The 16,985-nt window shown below is 40.2% G+C and overlaps 1 protein-coding gene across 3 annotated transcripts in view; it reads left to right on the top strand.

Annotated features, from left to right (window-relative positions):
- RGL1 (ral guanine nucleotide dissociation stimulator like 1) overlaps positions 1 to 16,985 on the top strand; it is a 292,633-nt gene that overhangs the window by 150,503 nt on the left and 125,145 nt on the right. For 2 of the 3 annotated variants that reach the window (XM_061187547.1, XM_061187549.1), the window contains exon 3: positions 11,252 to 11,362. In XM_061187547.1, coding sequence (XP_061043530.1) covers positions 11,252 to 11,362 — 111 coding nt within the window. Of the gene's footprint in view, positions 1 to 9,833; positions 10,287 to 11,251; positions 11,363 to 16,985 lie in introns of those variants that run through there. The other variant, XM_061187550.1, reaches the window with a different exon arrangement.

The raw sequence follows: 16,985 nt of genomic DNA, 5'->3' as shown, positions 1-16,985 counted from the left end.
CAAGTATAAATATTTATGCACCTCAATACATAAGGCAAATGCTAACAGCCATAAACGGGGAAATTGACAGTAACACAACAATAGTAGGGGACTTTGACACTCCACTTTCATCAACAGATCATCCAAAATGAAAACAAACAAGGAAACACAAGCTTTAAATGATACATTAAACAAGATGGACTTAATTGATATTTATAGGACATTCCATCCAAAAACAACAGAATACACTTTCTTCTCAAGTGCTCATGGAACATTCTCCAGGAGAGATCATATCCTGGGTCACAAATCAAGCCTTGGTAAATTTAAGAAAATTGAAATCATCAAGTATCTTTTCTGACCACAATGCTATGAGACTAGATATCAATTACAGGAAAAATCTGTAAAAAATACAACCACATGGAGGCTAAACAATACACTACTAAATAACCAAGCGATCACTGAAGAAATCAAAGAGGAAATCAAAAAATACCTAGAAACAAATGACAATGAAAACACGATGACCCAAAACCTATGGGATGCAGCAAAAGCAGTTCTAAGAGGGAAGTTTATAGCAATACAATCCTACCTCAAGAAATAAGAAACATCTCAAATAAACAACCTAACCTTACACCTAAAGCAATTAGAGAAAGAAGAACAAAAAAACCCCAAAGTTAGCAGAAGGAAAGAAATCATAAAGATTAGAAATAAATGAAAAAGAAATGAAAGAAACAGCAGCAAAGATCAATAAAACTAAAAGCTGGTTCTTTGAGAAGATAAACAAAATTGATAAACCATTAGCCAGACTCATCAAGAAAAAAAGGGAGAAGACTCAAATCAATAGAATTAGAAATGAAAAAGGAGAAGTAACAACTGACACTGCAGAAATACAAAGGATCATGAAAGAATACCACAAGCAACTCTATGCCAATAAAATAGACAACCTGGAAGAAATGGACAAATTCTTAGAAAAGCACAACCTTCTGAGACTGAACCAGGACGAAATAGAAAATATAAACAGACCAATCACAAGCACTGAAATTGAGACTGTGGTTAAAAATCTTCCAACAAACAAAAGCCCAGGACCAAATGGCTTCACAGGTGAATTCTATCAAACATTTAGAGAAGAGCTAACACCTATCCTTCTCAAACTCTTCCAAAATATAGCAGAGAGAGGAACACTCCCAATCTCATTCTATGAGGCCACCATCACCCTGATACCAAAACCAGACAAAGATGTCACAAAGAAAGAAAACTACAGGCCAATATCTCTGATGAACATAGATGCAAAAATCCTCAACAAAATACTAGCAAACAGAATCCAACAGCACATTAAAAGAATCATACACCATGATCAAGTGGGGTTTCTCCCAGGAATGCAAGGATTCTTCAATATATGCAAATCAATCAGTGTGATAAACCATATTAACCAGCTGAAGGAGAAAAACCATATGATCATCTCAATAGATGCAGAAAAAGCATTTGACAAAATTCAACACCCATTTATGATAAAAACCCTGCAGAAAGTAGTCATAGAGGGAACTTACCTCAACATAATAAAGGCCATATATGACAAACCCACAGCCAACATCGTTCTCAATGGAGAAAAATTGAAACAATTTCCTCTAAGATCAGGAACAAGACAAGGTTGCCCACTCTCACCACTATTATTCAACATAGTTTTGGAAGTTTTAGCCACAGCAATCAGAGAAGAAAAAGGAATAAATGGAATCCAAATTGGAAAGAAGAAGTAAAGCTGTCACTGTTTGCAGATGACATGATACTATACACAGAGAATCCTAAAGATGCTACCAGAAAACTACTAGAGCTGATCAATGAATTTGGTAAAGTTGCAGGATACAAAATTAGTGCACAGAAATCTCTTGCATTCCTATACATTAATGATGAAAAATCTGAAAGAGAAATTAAGGAAACACTCCCATTTACCACTGCAACAAAAAGAATAAAATACCTAGGAATAAACCTACCTAGGGAGGCAAAAGACCTGTATGCAGAAAACTATAAGACACTGATGAAAGAAATTAAAGATGATACAAACAGATGGAGAGATATGCTATGTTCTTGGATTGGAAGAATCAACATTGTGAAAATGACTATACTACCCAAAGCAATCTACAGATTCAATGCAATCCCTATCAAGCTACCAATGGCATTTTTCACAGAACTAGAACAGAAAATTTCACAATTTGTATGGAAACACAAAAGACCCCGAATAGCCAAAGCAATCTTGAGAAAGAAAAACGGAGCTGGAGGAATCAGGCTCCTGGACTTCAGACTATACTACAAAGCTACAGTAATCAAGACAGTATGGTACTGGCACAAAAACAGAAATATAGATCAATGGAACAGGATAGAAAGCCCAGAGGTAAACCCACACACATATGGTGGGTTGTAACCCATTGTAACCCATATGTAACCATTGGTCACATATGGTCACCTTATTTTTGATAAAGGAGGCAAGAATATACAATGGAGAAAAGACAGCCTGTTCAATAAGTCGTGCTGGGAAAACTGGACAGCTACATGTAAAAGAATGAAATTAGAACACTTCCTAACACCATACACAAAAATAAACTCAAAATGGATTAAAGACCTAAATGTAAGGCCAGACACTATCAAACTCTTAGAGGAAAACATAGGCAGAACACTCTATGACATAAATCACAGCAAGATCCTTTTTGACCCACCTCCTAGACAAATGGAAATAAAACCAAAAATAAGCAAATGGGACCAAATGAAACTTAAAAGATTTTGCACAGCAAAAGGAAACCATAAACAAGACGAAAAGACAACCCTTAGAATGGGAGAAAATATTTGCCAATGAAGCAACAGACAAAGGATTAATCTCCAAAATTTACAAGCAGCTCATGCAGCTCAATATCATAAAAACAAACAACCCAATCCAAAAATGGGCAGAAGACCTGAATAGACATTTCTCCAAAGAAGATATACAGATTGCCAACAGACACATGAAAGAATGCTCAACATCATTAATCATTAGAGAAATGCAAATCAAAACTACAATGAGATATCATCTCACAGCGGTCAGAATGGCCATCATCAAAAAATCTACAAACAATAAATGCTGGAGAGGGTGTGGAGAAAAGGGAACCCTCTTGCACTGTTGGTGGGAATGTAAATTGATATAGCCACTATGGAGAACAGTATGGAGGTTCCTTAAAAAACTAAAAATAGAACTACCATATGACCCAGCAATCCCACTACTGGGCATATACCCTGAGAAAACCATAATTCAAAAAGAGTCATGTACCACAATGTTCACTGCAGCTCTATTTACAGTAGCCAGGACATGGAAGCAACCTAAGTGTCCATCGACAGATGAATGGATAAAGAAGATGTGGCACATATATACAATGGAATATTACTCAGCCATATAAAGATACGAAATTGAGTTATTTGTAGTGAGGTGGATGGACCTAGAGTCTGTCATACAGAGTGAAGTAATTCAGGAAGAGGAAAGCAAATACCGTATGCTAACACATATATGTGGAATATAAAAAAAAATAATAAATAAAGGTTCTGAAGAACCTAGGGGCAGGGCAGGAATAAAGACGCAGATGTAGAGAATGGACTTGAGGACACGGGGACGGGGAAGGGTAAGCTGGGACAAAGTGAGAGCGTGGCATGGACGTATATACACTACCAAATGTCAAATTGATAGCTAGTGGGAAGCAGCCACATAGCACATGGAGATCAACTTGGTGCTCTGTTACCACCTAGAGGGATGGGATAAGGAGGGTGGGAGGGAGATGCAAGAGGGAGGAGATATGGGGATATATGTATATGTATGGCTGATTCAGTTTGTTGTAAAGCAGAAACTAACACACCATTGTAGAGCAATTATACTCCAATAAACATTAAAAAAAAAAAACTCTTCAAGTTGAAAAAAAGGAGTAACCACCAACAATTGGTAAACTATTAGTTGAAAATTGTTTGTCATCATGGCCAGAGGAGTCCTATGCCTTTGGCCTGCCATCTGTTGAGTGCTATTTATGTTTCTTCTGTCTCCGTTTTCTGCCCCCTAGGGCAGCCTCTACTCTAGTTGTAGTAGGTCCAACTAAAATTGACTTGTCATTTGCTTGCCTAAATAAAAAACCCCTAATAGAGAATTGAAAAATTTTAACTTATACTTCATAGTATCTCTGTGATAATTAGTAAAAATCACTTTGGGCTCTCAGAAGATAGCAGCAACTGTCTACTGCTTAAAGAGTGTTTGGAGGACTGGCCATCTTTAACCAAGCATGACTGTCTCCTTACCTTTTGCAAAGCAAGGTTGAAAGTTCAAGCAAAGAGTAGGTGAATGGGGGCAACCCCAGTTAGCAGAGCTAGAAACAACCATAGCAGGATGCCTGGCTGATAGTGGGAAGCTGAAGATGGAAAGTTAATGAGCAACACAGCCTATAAGCCTTAAGAGTAGGGAGAAGCATTTCATAGGGACGCTGGGAGGATTAAGCAGTTTGCATTTTGACAAACCTTTGATACTGTTGGGGGAAGGAGTTAAGAAGCAAATAAGTAACTTACTTGCTTATGTCCTCCACCAAAAGTTTTTTTGGGGACCTACAGACAGCTAAAGGTATAGTTTGTGAATAAAATGTTGCAAAATGGCTATTGTCAATTCCATTCAAAAGTGGGAAAGGTTTTCAAACTTATCTGTTTAGGTGAGGTTTTTAAGGAAGTAGAGGCAATATGCACTCAGCAGTCCTAACACATGGAAGGAGAATCCTGACCTCTCAGTTATTTAGCTTTTTTCACATAGCTGCTGTTGTTATTATTATCACTAGTGCTCTCTTAGGACTGTTTTCCTCTATACTTTTACTGGGAGCAGGATATCATAGGCTGGCATTGAGTTTGAGGACAAAGCCATGGCCTTCCCATTTCATACCATCTTATGCTGATATTGCCATCTTTAAGACAAGTTCTTAACTACTTATTTCCAAGTCCAGCGTCTGTTATACTTGCACTGCTCTTACTTCTCTGTCATGCAGTACAATCTATTACCTAAGCAGACATTTGAAGAACATGCAGATTGCAAACCAAATGCAGTAAATGAATACAGAATTACATTAAAGGGAAAGAGTGGGGGGTTAGGGAGGGAAGGAGATATATTTTTATTCAAGGCCCCCTATGTTCCAAGCACTCTATTAGGTGCTTTATATAGCATAGTTTATACTGTTAGATACTTTATATAGGATAGTTTTCTTAACACTCATGATAAGCATGAAAAGAAACAGATGAGGACACCAAACCTGTGAGAAGTGAGGGTCAAACTCTTGGTTGACACATTGTCTAGAGCTGGGATTCAAATTCTGGCTCTTCGATGCCAAATGTCTCATCATTTACCCAGGCACATAAGTATTACTACATGTCAACCTACGTACATCAGTATACCGTCATAATTTTTATATTTTTCATTTTTTTCTTGCAGCCAGAGATGTAGAATAAAATCTAGAAAAGCATGGTGTCATAGAAGCCAATGAATAAATAAATGAATAAATGGAGTATATAAACTACGTATTTCCACTTCTAGATAGATTCTCTTAAAGAATCTGCACACCAGCTGCTTATGTTTGCTCTTACGAGTTCTCTATTTATTGGCTCTGCTGAAACTGTAGAGCAAGAAAGCTTTTTTTTTTTCCTTTAGTTTGGGGTTCTTCCATACCTCTTCCTTTTTCCTGTTATATCCTAAGAATCTTCTATTGCTACTGACTGTCAGTCGTCACCAAATATGGCAACATAAAACTATTCCTAGCAACATCCTAATGCTTTAAGTATAGATCTTTCCTGATCTCCTTCACCTCCCCCTCAACTTTAACAAATTTTCAAGTGTACAGTACATTACTATGAACTATAAGCACAATATTGTACAGTAGATCTCTAGCACTTTTTAATCTTGCGTAACTGAAACTTGATACACATTGAAAAGCAGCTCCTTATTGCTCCCTCCCCCAACCCCTGGCAACCACCATTCTACTTTCTGCTTCTACGACTTTGATTACTTTAGATACCTCATGTAAGTGGAATCATGCAGTATTTGTCCTTCTGTGACTGGCTTATTTTACTTAGCATAATGTCCTCTAGGTTCATCTGTGTTCTCACATATACAGGATGTCCTCCTTTTTTTTAAGGCTGAATAATATTCCATTGTCTGTATATACCACATCTTCTTTTTTGTTTTTTTATATTAATTTTTATTGGAGTATAGTTGCTTTAAAATGTTGTGTTAGTTTCTGCTGTACAGCAAAGTGAATCAGCTATATGTATACATATATCCCCTCTTTTTTGGATTTCCTTCCCATTTAGGTCACCACAGAGCATTGAGTAGAGTTCCCTGTGCTATACAGTAGGCTCTCATTAGTTATCTGTTTTATACATAGTAGTGTATATATGTCAATCTCAATCTCCCAATTCATCCCCTCCTTCCCCCCTTGGTATCCATACATTTGTTCTCTACATCTGTGTCTCTATTTCTGCTTTGCAAATAAGTTCAGCTGTACCATTTTTCTAGATTCCACATATAAGTGATATTATATGATATTTGTTTTTCTGACTTACTTCACTCTGTATGACAGTCTCTAGGTCCATCCACATCTCTGCAAATGGCACAATTTCGTTCTCTTTATGGCTGAGTAATATTCCATTGTATATATGTACCACATTTTCTTTATCCATTCATCCATTGATGGACATTTAGTTTGTTTCCACATCTTGGCTATTATGCATAGTGCTGCAGTGAATGTGGGAGCACTCAGGTCTCTTTGAGATCTTGACTTAAATTCTTTTGGATAAATACCCAGTAGTGGGATTGTTGGATCATATGGTAGTTCTATTCTTAATTTATTGAGGAACTTCCACATTGTTTTCTGTAATGGCTGTACCAATTAACATTCTTACTAAGAGTTTCCTTTTCTCTACATCCTTGTCAACATTTGTGGGGTTATTTTTTGTCTTTGGTTTTTTGTTGTTGTTGTTGTTTTGTTTTTTAAAGTAATGGCCATCCTAAGAGGTGTGAGATGATATCTTATTGTGGTTTTGATTTGCATTTCCCTGATGATTAGTCATGTTGAGCCTCTTTTCACATAATGTTGACCATTTGTACATCTTTGGAGAAATTTTTTTTAGGTCCTTTGCCCATCTTAAAACTCAGTTATTATTATTATTATTATTTGGTATTGAGTGTAGGAGCTCCTTATATATTATGGATATTAACTCTTTATCAGATATGTTGTTTGCAGATATTTTCTCCCATACCATAGGTTGCCTTTTCACTCTGTTATAATTGTTTGCTGTGCAGAAGCTTTGTAGTTTCATGTAGTCTCACTACATGATTTTGATGTCATATCCATGCTTTTGATGTCATATCCATGAAATAATTGCAAACACCAATGCTATGAAGCTTTTCCCCTATGTATTCTTCTAGGAGTTTTATAGTTTCAGGTCTTACGTTTTAAGTCTTTAGTTTATTTTGAGTTGACTTTTGTGTATGGTGTAAGATAAGTGTTCAATTTCATTCTTTTGCATGTGGATATCCAGTTTTCCCGGCATGGTGTGTTGAAACTTGTCAGAACTAATACATGAATTGAGTAAAGTTGCAGCATTTAAAATCAATATATAAAAATCAGTTGCATTTATATACATTAATAATGAATAATCTGAAAATGAAATTAAGAAAACAGTCCCACTTACAATAGCATTGAAAAGAATAAAATGCCTAGGAATAAACTTAACCAAGGAGTTCAAAGACTTGTATGCTGAAAAGTATGAAACGTTGCTGATATCCTTTTAACAAAACTTGACCTGTTCTTTTAGGGCCATGCTAGATCATGGGTAGATTAATCTGGTAACTAAATTCAAACTTAGTTATAAATGGCTTACTGGTTTATCCTTCCCACATATTGACCAGAAGTATTTTAACCCAAAAGTATGTGTAGTAAGGTAATACTGACTTGAGCTGCCTGCAGGTGGAATATTTTAAAATAAATATTTAAAAATTATAAACTGCAACACTTGATTGCTGTATCTAAAACCAACCTTTCTTTGAGGATCAACATTTGGATAAAATCACGTACATTATAAGGTATAAATACAAGTAGTCATTCTTGGAAAACCTCTCTGAAATTATTCAGCAAGAAGACATCATTTTAGATTTCCCCACATTGCATACATACAACTTTTCAGTGAGTCTGAGAAAATGCAGTTTGGAAGTGCAGTAATAATAAGGGAATGGAGCTTTTTCTGATCATGCGCTGGGTGTTTTGTATACAAGTTCCATTTAATCCTTTTTCAAACTCTATGAGATCGATGTTTGTCCCATTTTACAGATGAGGAAATGAAAGCCCAGGGAAGTAGCGCCCAAGTTCACTCTTAATGTAAAACCAGGTTTTGAAGTTGCATCTGCTGGAAGCCTGTTTTCCCCTTACACACCAGGTGGCCAGCCTGGGAACTGGTGGAGTAGAGAGGAGGCTGAGGAGATCTGAAACCAGAGTGGAGCCTTGTGAGTTATAAGCTGCCCTGTCCAGGAGGGCTTCCCGGAAGGGGCGTGGTTGAAGAAACTCTATATCCTTGGAGTGGAAAACTTTAAGGAGTAATCTCCAAATTCACAGCCAAAAATCAGGTTAAAGTAGTGGTGAAATTAATCTTATGGGTTGCTTAACTGTCCCCAGGTGCATCTTGTGTACTTCAAGATCACCGAATAGGGGTGGGCCTGGGGGCTGAGGATGGCTTAAGAAGCAGGGAGGTAGGTCTTCCACACCATTTCCTCTGGACACTGGGGACACTCTATCCTGGTGGTCACAGAAGGGTCTAGTTTATGCGTTTTTTTTTTTTTTTGAATAGAAATGATCACTTCCGTTTTATAAAAAGCGTGTCCTGTCTCTCCACAGTTACTGAGCCCCGTAGGTTCTGGTTGTATGCGGGGAAATTTGCTGAGTGACTTGAAGATGTTCAAATGTCCAAAGATTTTTTTTTTTTTCCTTGATATGGCCTGTCATTTATTTTGCTCTCCTGGGAACATCAGTACACTTGATTCTCTAGCTTTTCAGTTCATAATGTATTTATTATTAACCAAAGCCCAGCCTTATGCCTTAGCATGGCAATCAGTGAGAGGCCTTTCTTTAAAAAAAAAATTTAAAGGCGACTAAATTCATTTAGGGCTGAATAGTATAAAAGTCATGAGCCCTAAACGTTTTTGCAATTGGCATGGAATTGTCACGTGCCAAAGTTTGATTATATTATCATCTGGTATCTTGCTGTTGATTTACTTTCTGTTAGGACAAAACTCCCTCTGGCAGTCTCCTCATGAATGGCTCTTTCCCTGCAGTTATTATCCCACTGTGTCCCTACAGTACAGACAACCCAACCCATGGTGATGAGTCACAAAGACTCACAGAACCTCCGGGGCCACTGGTGGCCCAATTTCCACGCTGTCAGTCTCAGCAAAACCCTTTCCTGCTTTGTCCCTTTCCCTCCCACGATGGCCAGTTACAGTTGCATGAGCCTTATCATATGGGTGGTAGAAAGAAGTCCAGAGCCATTTCCTGTTGATGGTGTGCTGATGCAGGACAGGGGCAGCCCTTGGGCATGGGTTTTGGAATACCCTCTGACCAATTCTTTTCTTGTCCTAATGAAAAACTTCCGGGCTTCTAGTATTGCCACTCTCATTGGGGTCGCCCTGACTGAATCTAAATTCAATAGGTAACAGGCAGATAATAGACGTTTTTCTGACCGCCTCCTCCCATCCTTTTTTTGCACCTCCCCTTCCCCCTTTATTTCCTTGAGCGAAGGAAAGGAGAAACACACTTAGATTCCTCATACCACACCCAGATCTTTTTTGGCACCTGGTGGCCAATCAGGAAAACCTGATCCACTTGAAAGGGTGGTTGTCCGCCGATCACTTTCAGAGCTGGAGAAATCACTGTGCGCTAACTTTATCCATGGGATCTCAGAGATGGAGCGTGTGCTCCTAAGCACAAACAGGAAAGCCTGACATCACGGAGCGGCGGAGTGGCGTGGGGAGGAGTCTGCGGCGCCCTCGCTCGCTCGCTCGCCGCGCTCCCTTTGTGGACGAGTCGCGCGCACCGGCGGCGGCGGCGGCGGCGGCGGCGGCGGGCGCGTGTCTGTGCTGGGTGCGCGGCGGCCGCGCGAGGCCGGGGCTGGAGGTGCCGTGGCTGAGCCGGGCGGGGACTGCGTTCGCCTGGGAGCAGGGCGCATCATGCCGCGTCCACACACCGGAGAGAAAACTGAGAATGAAATTGCTTTGGCAAGCTAAAATGGTAACGAGAACTCTCTGCCTTCTCCCGAGGCTGCTCTGGTGGGGAATCTTCTCCCGCTTTCTCTGGGCGGGTTTTGGATTCACTCGGATGGAACGGAGCAATCCGATTCCAGACTTGAGAGCTAAAGCTTTCTCCCTCGGCTTTCTACGCCTTCCTCTCTGCGTGTCTTCTCCCTTTAAACCATACTTTCTCAGCAGTTGCCTTTGGTGTGTCTGGGCAGATGTGTGTCAGCACAGGAAAACTTTTAAGGCAAAAGGACTGAGTCTGGGTGAACCGCGGAGCGCTTCTGTGTCCCAGCGGCTCTTTAAACAACACAAACGTCAAGTTTAGGGAAACCCAGGGGGTCGCTGCACACAGTTGACGTGTTGCTTTTTCTGCACATGCCGGATGATTTGACGGAAATGAAAACTTTCTACCTCCCGCTAACTTTGTGGGTTCCAAAACAATAAGAGGAGAAAAAGACGTGCGAAGCATTTCACTCCAAAGGAGCGAGCACTCTTGGCATTTTAAACACTTGTTTGTGGCAGAGTTTAAAACGTAGTTTGCTCGAATAACGGAGCCACTTATAAAAGGACAACCTTTTTCTGCAGATGAATTATTATTCCTCTCACTTGAGGAGGAAAAGTTAATCAGGACTAAACCCCAGTTTCTTTAAGAAGGAAGAAAAAAACCCCAAAAGACTTTAAAAAACTATTTAAGATATGTGAGTGAGTCTAGGAAAAATAACTAAATGGAAAAGTCCGGGGCTCCTGATATCACAGGAAAGGGCTGGGGGCCAAGAAAATCTCAGCATTCCCTCTATCGCAATGTGTCTTGTGTTCCTCTGATTGTAATATTTATTTTGAACAGCCCGTCTTATGCCCTGAGTGCTGTTGTAAGCAGCAAAGCAGCTGGGATAGATTGTGGTTAGCGGAGAGGAAAAAAAAAATACTCTTTTTCTTTCTCTTTGTCCCATCTCCTGGCAGAGCTCGATTCAGGACTGGGGTGAAGAGGTAGAGGAAGGAGCTGTGTACCATGTCACCCTCAAAAGAGTCCAGATTCAACAGGCTGCCAATAAAGGAGCAAGATGGCTAGGGGTGAGTAAAGCTGGAGAGATTGTGAACTTTGGACTTGCAGTGTCTCTTGTTCTGTGAATATCATTATTATTTAGCAGAGGCAGGCTTTTTTTTTTTTTTTTTCTTCTTCTCTTTTGGCCTTAAAAAGGAAACCACCAATGACCAAGTGTTTGCACTAGCAGTACCGGTCTGTTTTTGTACTTACTGTTTTCCAAAGCATCTCCCTTAGGTCTGTCAATAATTCAGAACCTCTTAGAAACATCTTGAGGTATTTGGCAAATAAAGTGGGAGTGGAGTGGCAGAAAGTGACACAGAGTAACAGGACCAGCAAATAGCACTGTGTTAGACAAGAGCCATTTTGCCCCGATGGCATCCTTTTCTCTCCCTGTCTTCCCCACTCTTGATGCTGACAGCCCCTCTCCTACTCCTGTACCTTTACCAAGTACCCAGTATGCTCGGGGGACCTGACATTCCAAATCTGCCTCCTATGGGGGATGGAACATTTCCCACTGTTCATCCTTTCCAGAGCCTGCGAGGAGGCAAATGTGTGCTTAGTGCCCACGACTTCATGAGTAGAATGCGTAGAGGGCTGGGTCTTTGGAGAAACACAGCTTCCATAAACAAGATTTTTTTCCACTGAGATTTTAGTGACGGGTGAGATCATGTGAGTTATTCATTATCTCCTAATGGATCCTTCAACATATCCCAACTAAAGGGTATGTGAGGAATGGAAAGCTCGGGCAAATAGCACTGCTTGGGCAGATATCATGTGGAAGAACGAAGGAATTCTTCATCTGGAGGTAAAAGTAACCCCCAGCGAGCAGTGACAGATGACACAAAAAGCCTTGAGAAAGAACATAGTGGTGAGCGAACAGAGAGGATGGAGTGTGGTTTCACCTGGCCTTATTTTGGCCATACTCAGGCTTCACAGCTGATGGGCTTGAGAGCAATGAAGATTATGCACTGGCATCCAATCTTTACTGGCTTTGGGTTTCAGAAAGTTCAGTATTTTGAGCAGAAATCAAAGGTCGGGTGTGAAGGAGGACAGGAAACAAAACTGCCCAGGACTTTGTGTTAAGACTAGAGGCAGCATGTGACTTGCAATTCCTGGAGTTTAAGGCAGGATGGCCAGCAGCAATGATTTCCTCTGCCATGGGTCTGCTGGGCTGCTGACACAGGCGTTCACTGCTTTGGGCTTCCCCAGCTGCTTCAAGTCAGGCCCTTCATGCTCCATACTTGGGGTTGAGGTACCACCCACTAGGGCAGTAAATTGTTAGTGGCATCTGCAGGTGTGCTCTGGAAAGGTAGGAACCTTTCCTTTGAAAACCTGAGGTCTTCACTTATCCAGTAGGTACCTTACTCGGAATATGATTTTGAAATTAATTAGGTGTATCACCAGCAGACCTGATAGGAAAAGCAGAACTAGAGTTCTGACAAGTCATCACTTTGTTTTTGGTGGTTGTGTGTATTGCATTTTATTTAAATGTGGTATTGATGTGGTTTGGCCTGAGTATTTCAAAATGATTCACAAGTTCTGAAGCAGCTGCCTTCAGAAAGGTCATTACATTTTCTGATGCCGGGTTGTTCCTCTTTTTATAGTAAGACTGATGTTTCTTGGGCGACAGTTTTAGTTTTTGGCCAAACACAATAGTGGTGAATGAGTAAGTCATGGAGAAATGGAGGGGTTAACTCTGGAGGTCCCAAACACACGAAGTATGGTTCATTTAGATGTTCCCAGTTACTTAGTTATTCTCACTGACTGTTCCCTTCACTGGACTCCTCTTCTCTCCCCCTCTCCCAGAGTTCTCATATTTATACAGAGTTCAGAGTTGGTTCACCCTGGACTTAGCAGTAGAGCTAAAATATCAAGAGGGAAATATGTAAAAAGATTGCTTCTAGTTGATGGAGGAATCTGTCCTCAGAAGCCAGTTCCTAGGAACTCTCCAACCCAGATCCCCCTTGTTTTCTTATCTTAGGTGTCCTGTTGGGAAGCACTGTTTTTGTCCTTGGAAATTCCAGATTTAATTAAATGTGACTCAACCAATCGAGCCATAGCAATTACAAAGCCTTTCTCTTTAGGCCCTGAGTGGCTTCTCTATATTTGTATTTCCAGTAACCCTTTCAAAATTCTTCAAAGCAACCATTTTATTTAGTGACATTATTGAAATATAGTTGACCTACACTCTGATGTTAGTTTCAGGTGTACTGCATAATGACTTGACATTTGCATATGCTGTGAAGTGATCACCATGATAAGCCTAGTAACCATTTGTCCCCATACAAAGTTATTGCAATATTATTGACCATATTCCTCACATCAAAGCAACTGGTTTTAGAGTAAACTAGAGACTGAAGTGAGGTGAGGGTATATCGAAATATGACAACAATTTCTGAGGAAGGTAGTATTGTGATTATCTCTTTCTTTCCACATTAGGAAAAAAGGTCCGGAGAGATTAAATTGCTTGCCAGGGTCACACAGCTAGGAAGTGGTAGAGGCTGGATTTGAACCCAGATGTTTAGTTCCTTGCTGTTGGGAGCTGCCTGGGACCCTAAGGCTGTTTCCATAGTGGTGGAAGAGAGCTTCAACTCAGAAGAACAAGGATGCTTAGGATGTACTTTCCCCCCTAGATATTGCAGCTGGTGCAAGACTTGAGCAACACACCTTTCTTTTCTTTATGTTTTGAATGATGACTTGAGCTGCAAATTGAGGTATTTGTTGTGAAGATGTGTATCTTATGATAAGCTCTCCATCTTGAGTGTATAAAGGGTCGTACACCAAAGACGTGTGAGCTTACGTAGCACCTGAGGGTGGGCACGACTCTCACTACATGTCAAAAAGCCTAAGTGACTGAGTACGATGTTTGTAGTTTCTAGTACTCAGCTCACAAAACAGAATTAAGATCCAGTTTGGGAATGATAGCAAAATAATTGCACATCCTTAGATGTGAAGTATCATACAATCCAAAAACATTTGGGACATTCTTTTTTGTTTTGTTTGTGAGATTTTGTGTTCAGTTGATCTTTTGAAGAAAAACCCTCTGTCTTTGGTTGGAAAATATACAACCGACTATGGCCCAGGCTGGACTTAATAGTACAGCAGCTGCAGCTTTGTGAGGTTATGTTGGGAAACTTTGAAAAACTAAATATTATTGAAATACTGACCCAATTTTTCCTTTACAATAACATCTTAGACTGGGATAATTTTACCCAACTATAGCCCTCAAAGAAAGATGGTTCTGATTATGTCAGAGAATCATAAAATCTCAGGACTGGAAGAGACATTAAAAAGTAATTTTATCCAACCATTCAATTAGCTTGTAGAAAAATTTCCAGTAATTCTTGGAAGAGCAAATGGTGAAAAGTTATTATTTTTCTTTGGTCCCAGCATTGTGGTTGTACATTGACAATGATGTGTAGAAACAATTTAAGAAAATGTCAGTATTCCCTGGAAGCAGGAAGTGTCCCATTTTAGGAGGAATACTCAAATGGACAGAGGAAAAGGATCCCACTGTTAGGGAAGGGGCTTCAGTGTCAAGAACCCATTTTGCTGTCTTCGGAATATGGCAGCCTCAGGGTCCAGAAAAATGTATCAAACCCAAGATAAAGTCAAAGTGGGGATATTTGTTTCACAAGCAGGATTGGTAGTGCCAGGTCACCTCTGCAAGGTTTGTGGGGAGTGGAATGGTCAGCGGATAGTCACGTGGTTTTCTCAGTTCTGCGCTTCTGTGGCTGCGTGGTCCTTGTGGGGAGGCCCCAGTGCCTCCCTGCCCTGCGTCCCGTATTTATCACACTATCTCCCACAGAGGCCCTTGTTGGGTTGAATTGAAATACTTGATAGCTGGGAGGCTGGTAAAGATAGTAAAATAGGACAGGAGAAAAAAGAATGCATTTAAAAATAAAAGGAACTGGAAATCTGTTATAGAACCTAGTGGGTTATATGAGTGCAGTGGTAAGGTAACCACTTGTCACATCTGAATGGAGAAGTTCGACCTCACTTTGATGCACTATTTGGGTTGACTCTACCTGGTGTTTCCGTGGCATTGCTGTCCATATTGCCTTTAAATGGCACACAGTTCCTTGAGTTTTCAGCGAACTTCACTTCTGGGAAGCTTCTCCGATCTCCCAAGTCTGGAGGAGGTACCCCTTCTTCGTGTTCCAGAAGCATTCTCTATCTCTCTGTGATGCGTTTACCTCACTCTGTTGTAATTGCCTGTTTATTTGTATTTCCCATTAGACTGTAAGCTCCGTGAAGTGAGAACTATGGCCATCTAGTTGGTAGACACTCAGTAAATGTTTGTTGAATGAGCGGATCAAGCTTCATGCCTTTCTGCAAGGCAAATATTGTCTTTTTTTTTTTTTTAAGTTTCCAGTTTTTTTTTTTTTTAATAGTGATTTCTTTAATTTATTTATTATTTAATTTTTGGCTGTGTTGGGTCTTCGTTTCTGTGCGAGGGCTTTCTCCAGTTGCGGCAATCGGGGGCCACTCTTCATCGCGGTGCGTGGGCCTCTCATTATCCCGGCCTCTCTTGTTGCGGAGCACAGGCTCCAGACGCGCAGGCTCAGTAGTTGTGGCTCACGGGCCTAGTTGCTCTGCGGCATGTGGGATCTTCCCAGACCAGGGCTCGAACCCGTGTCCCCTGCATTGGCAGGCAGATTCTCAACCACTGCGCCACCAGGGAAGCCCGCAAATATTGTCTTGATAAATATGAATGTATGGTTGCTCCTCATTTAAACCCAAATCAGCATGAAGATGTTAGCTTATAAAGAAAAGGAGGGGTGCATGGGAGTGAGAAAAAGTAATTAGCTAATGATTACAGCTATCTTACATCCTTTCTGTAACAAAGCAGGGCACAAACAAAGGTAGTGATTATTCATTTTAACAACAACAAAAAAATCATGGCAGTGAATTAACTAGACAATCCCCCAGTGCCTTTTAAAGGCAAGAGGTCCGATAGTATTGAATGTTGAAGAAAGAAAGGCAATGCACAAGTTAGGGTTGGCAAGCATTACCATTATGTACGGTCAGAGGGCTCAGGAGCCAGGGTTTTAGAATTGTAAGGAGATAAGCCCTAGAGGAGCCCTCAGTTTAGAGTCTGTCATCCTTGTTTTCATCTAGGAAAACAGGCCCTCGGGTTGCATTATTCCTGTCTATCAGAATGTTTAATTTAGGCTTTAGAAAGTAAATTCCAAAATTTAGCAACCATCTGTAAATGAACCAACTGCTATTTTTCATTTTGACCTTGGGAACGCGTTTCTAAAATAATCCAATAGTACAGCATGTGGCGTACACCAATCAAGAAAATACGGTCAGTTTCAATTGCCTGAGCTGCGTTATTATATTAAGTCCTTTCACTGCTTTCAGAATCTTTTGGGGTCTGTGTAAGGAATATTTAGCATGTAACCCGAGAATATCCATTTCAGTTCAGCAATCCTGGGGACACTCAGCTGAGTGCAAGATACATGTCTGCCCCCAGCAAATACATAACAGCGTAACTATGAGTCACATTAATTCCTTATGCTTAAAGTATACATGCTGTTAAATTAATATTGTAAGCATATTTCATTGTTATTTCTGTAAAAGCATAAAGAAAAATTTCCTGGACTTTTAAATTTAGAAAGAAAAGTAGAGCAATAAAGTCGACAC

Source organism: Eubalaena glacialis, chromosome 3 (genome assembly GCF_028564815.1).
Source record: "Eubalaena glacialis isolate mEubGla1 chromosome 3, mEubGla1.1.hap2.+ XY, whole genome shotgun sequence".
Classification (NCBI taxonomy): Eukaryota; Metazoa; Chordata; class Mammalia; order Artiodactyla; family Balaenidae; genus Eubalaena; species Eubalaena glacialis.
This window is presented reverse-complemented; position numbering and strand designations above follow the sequence as displayed.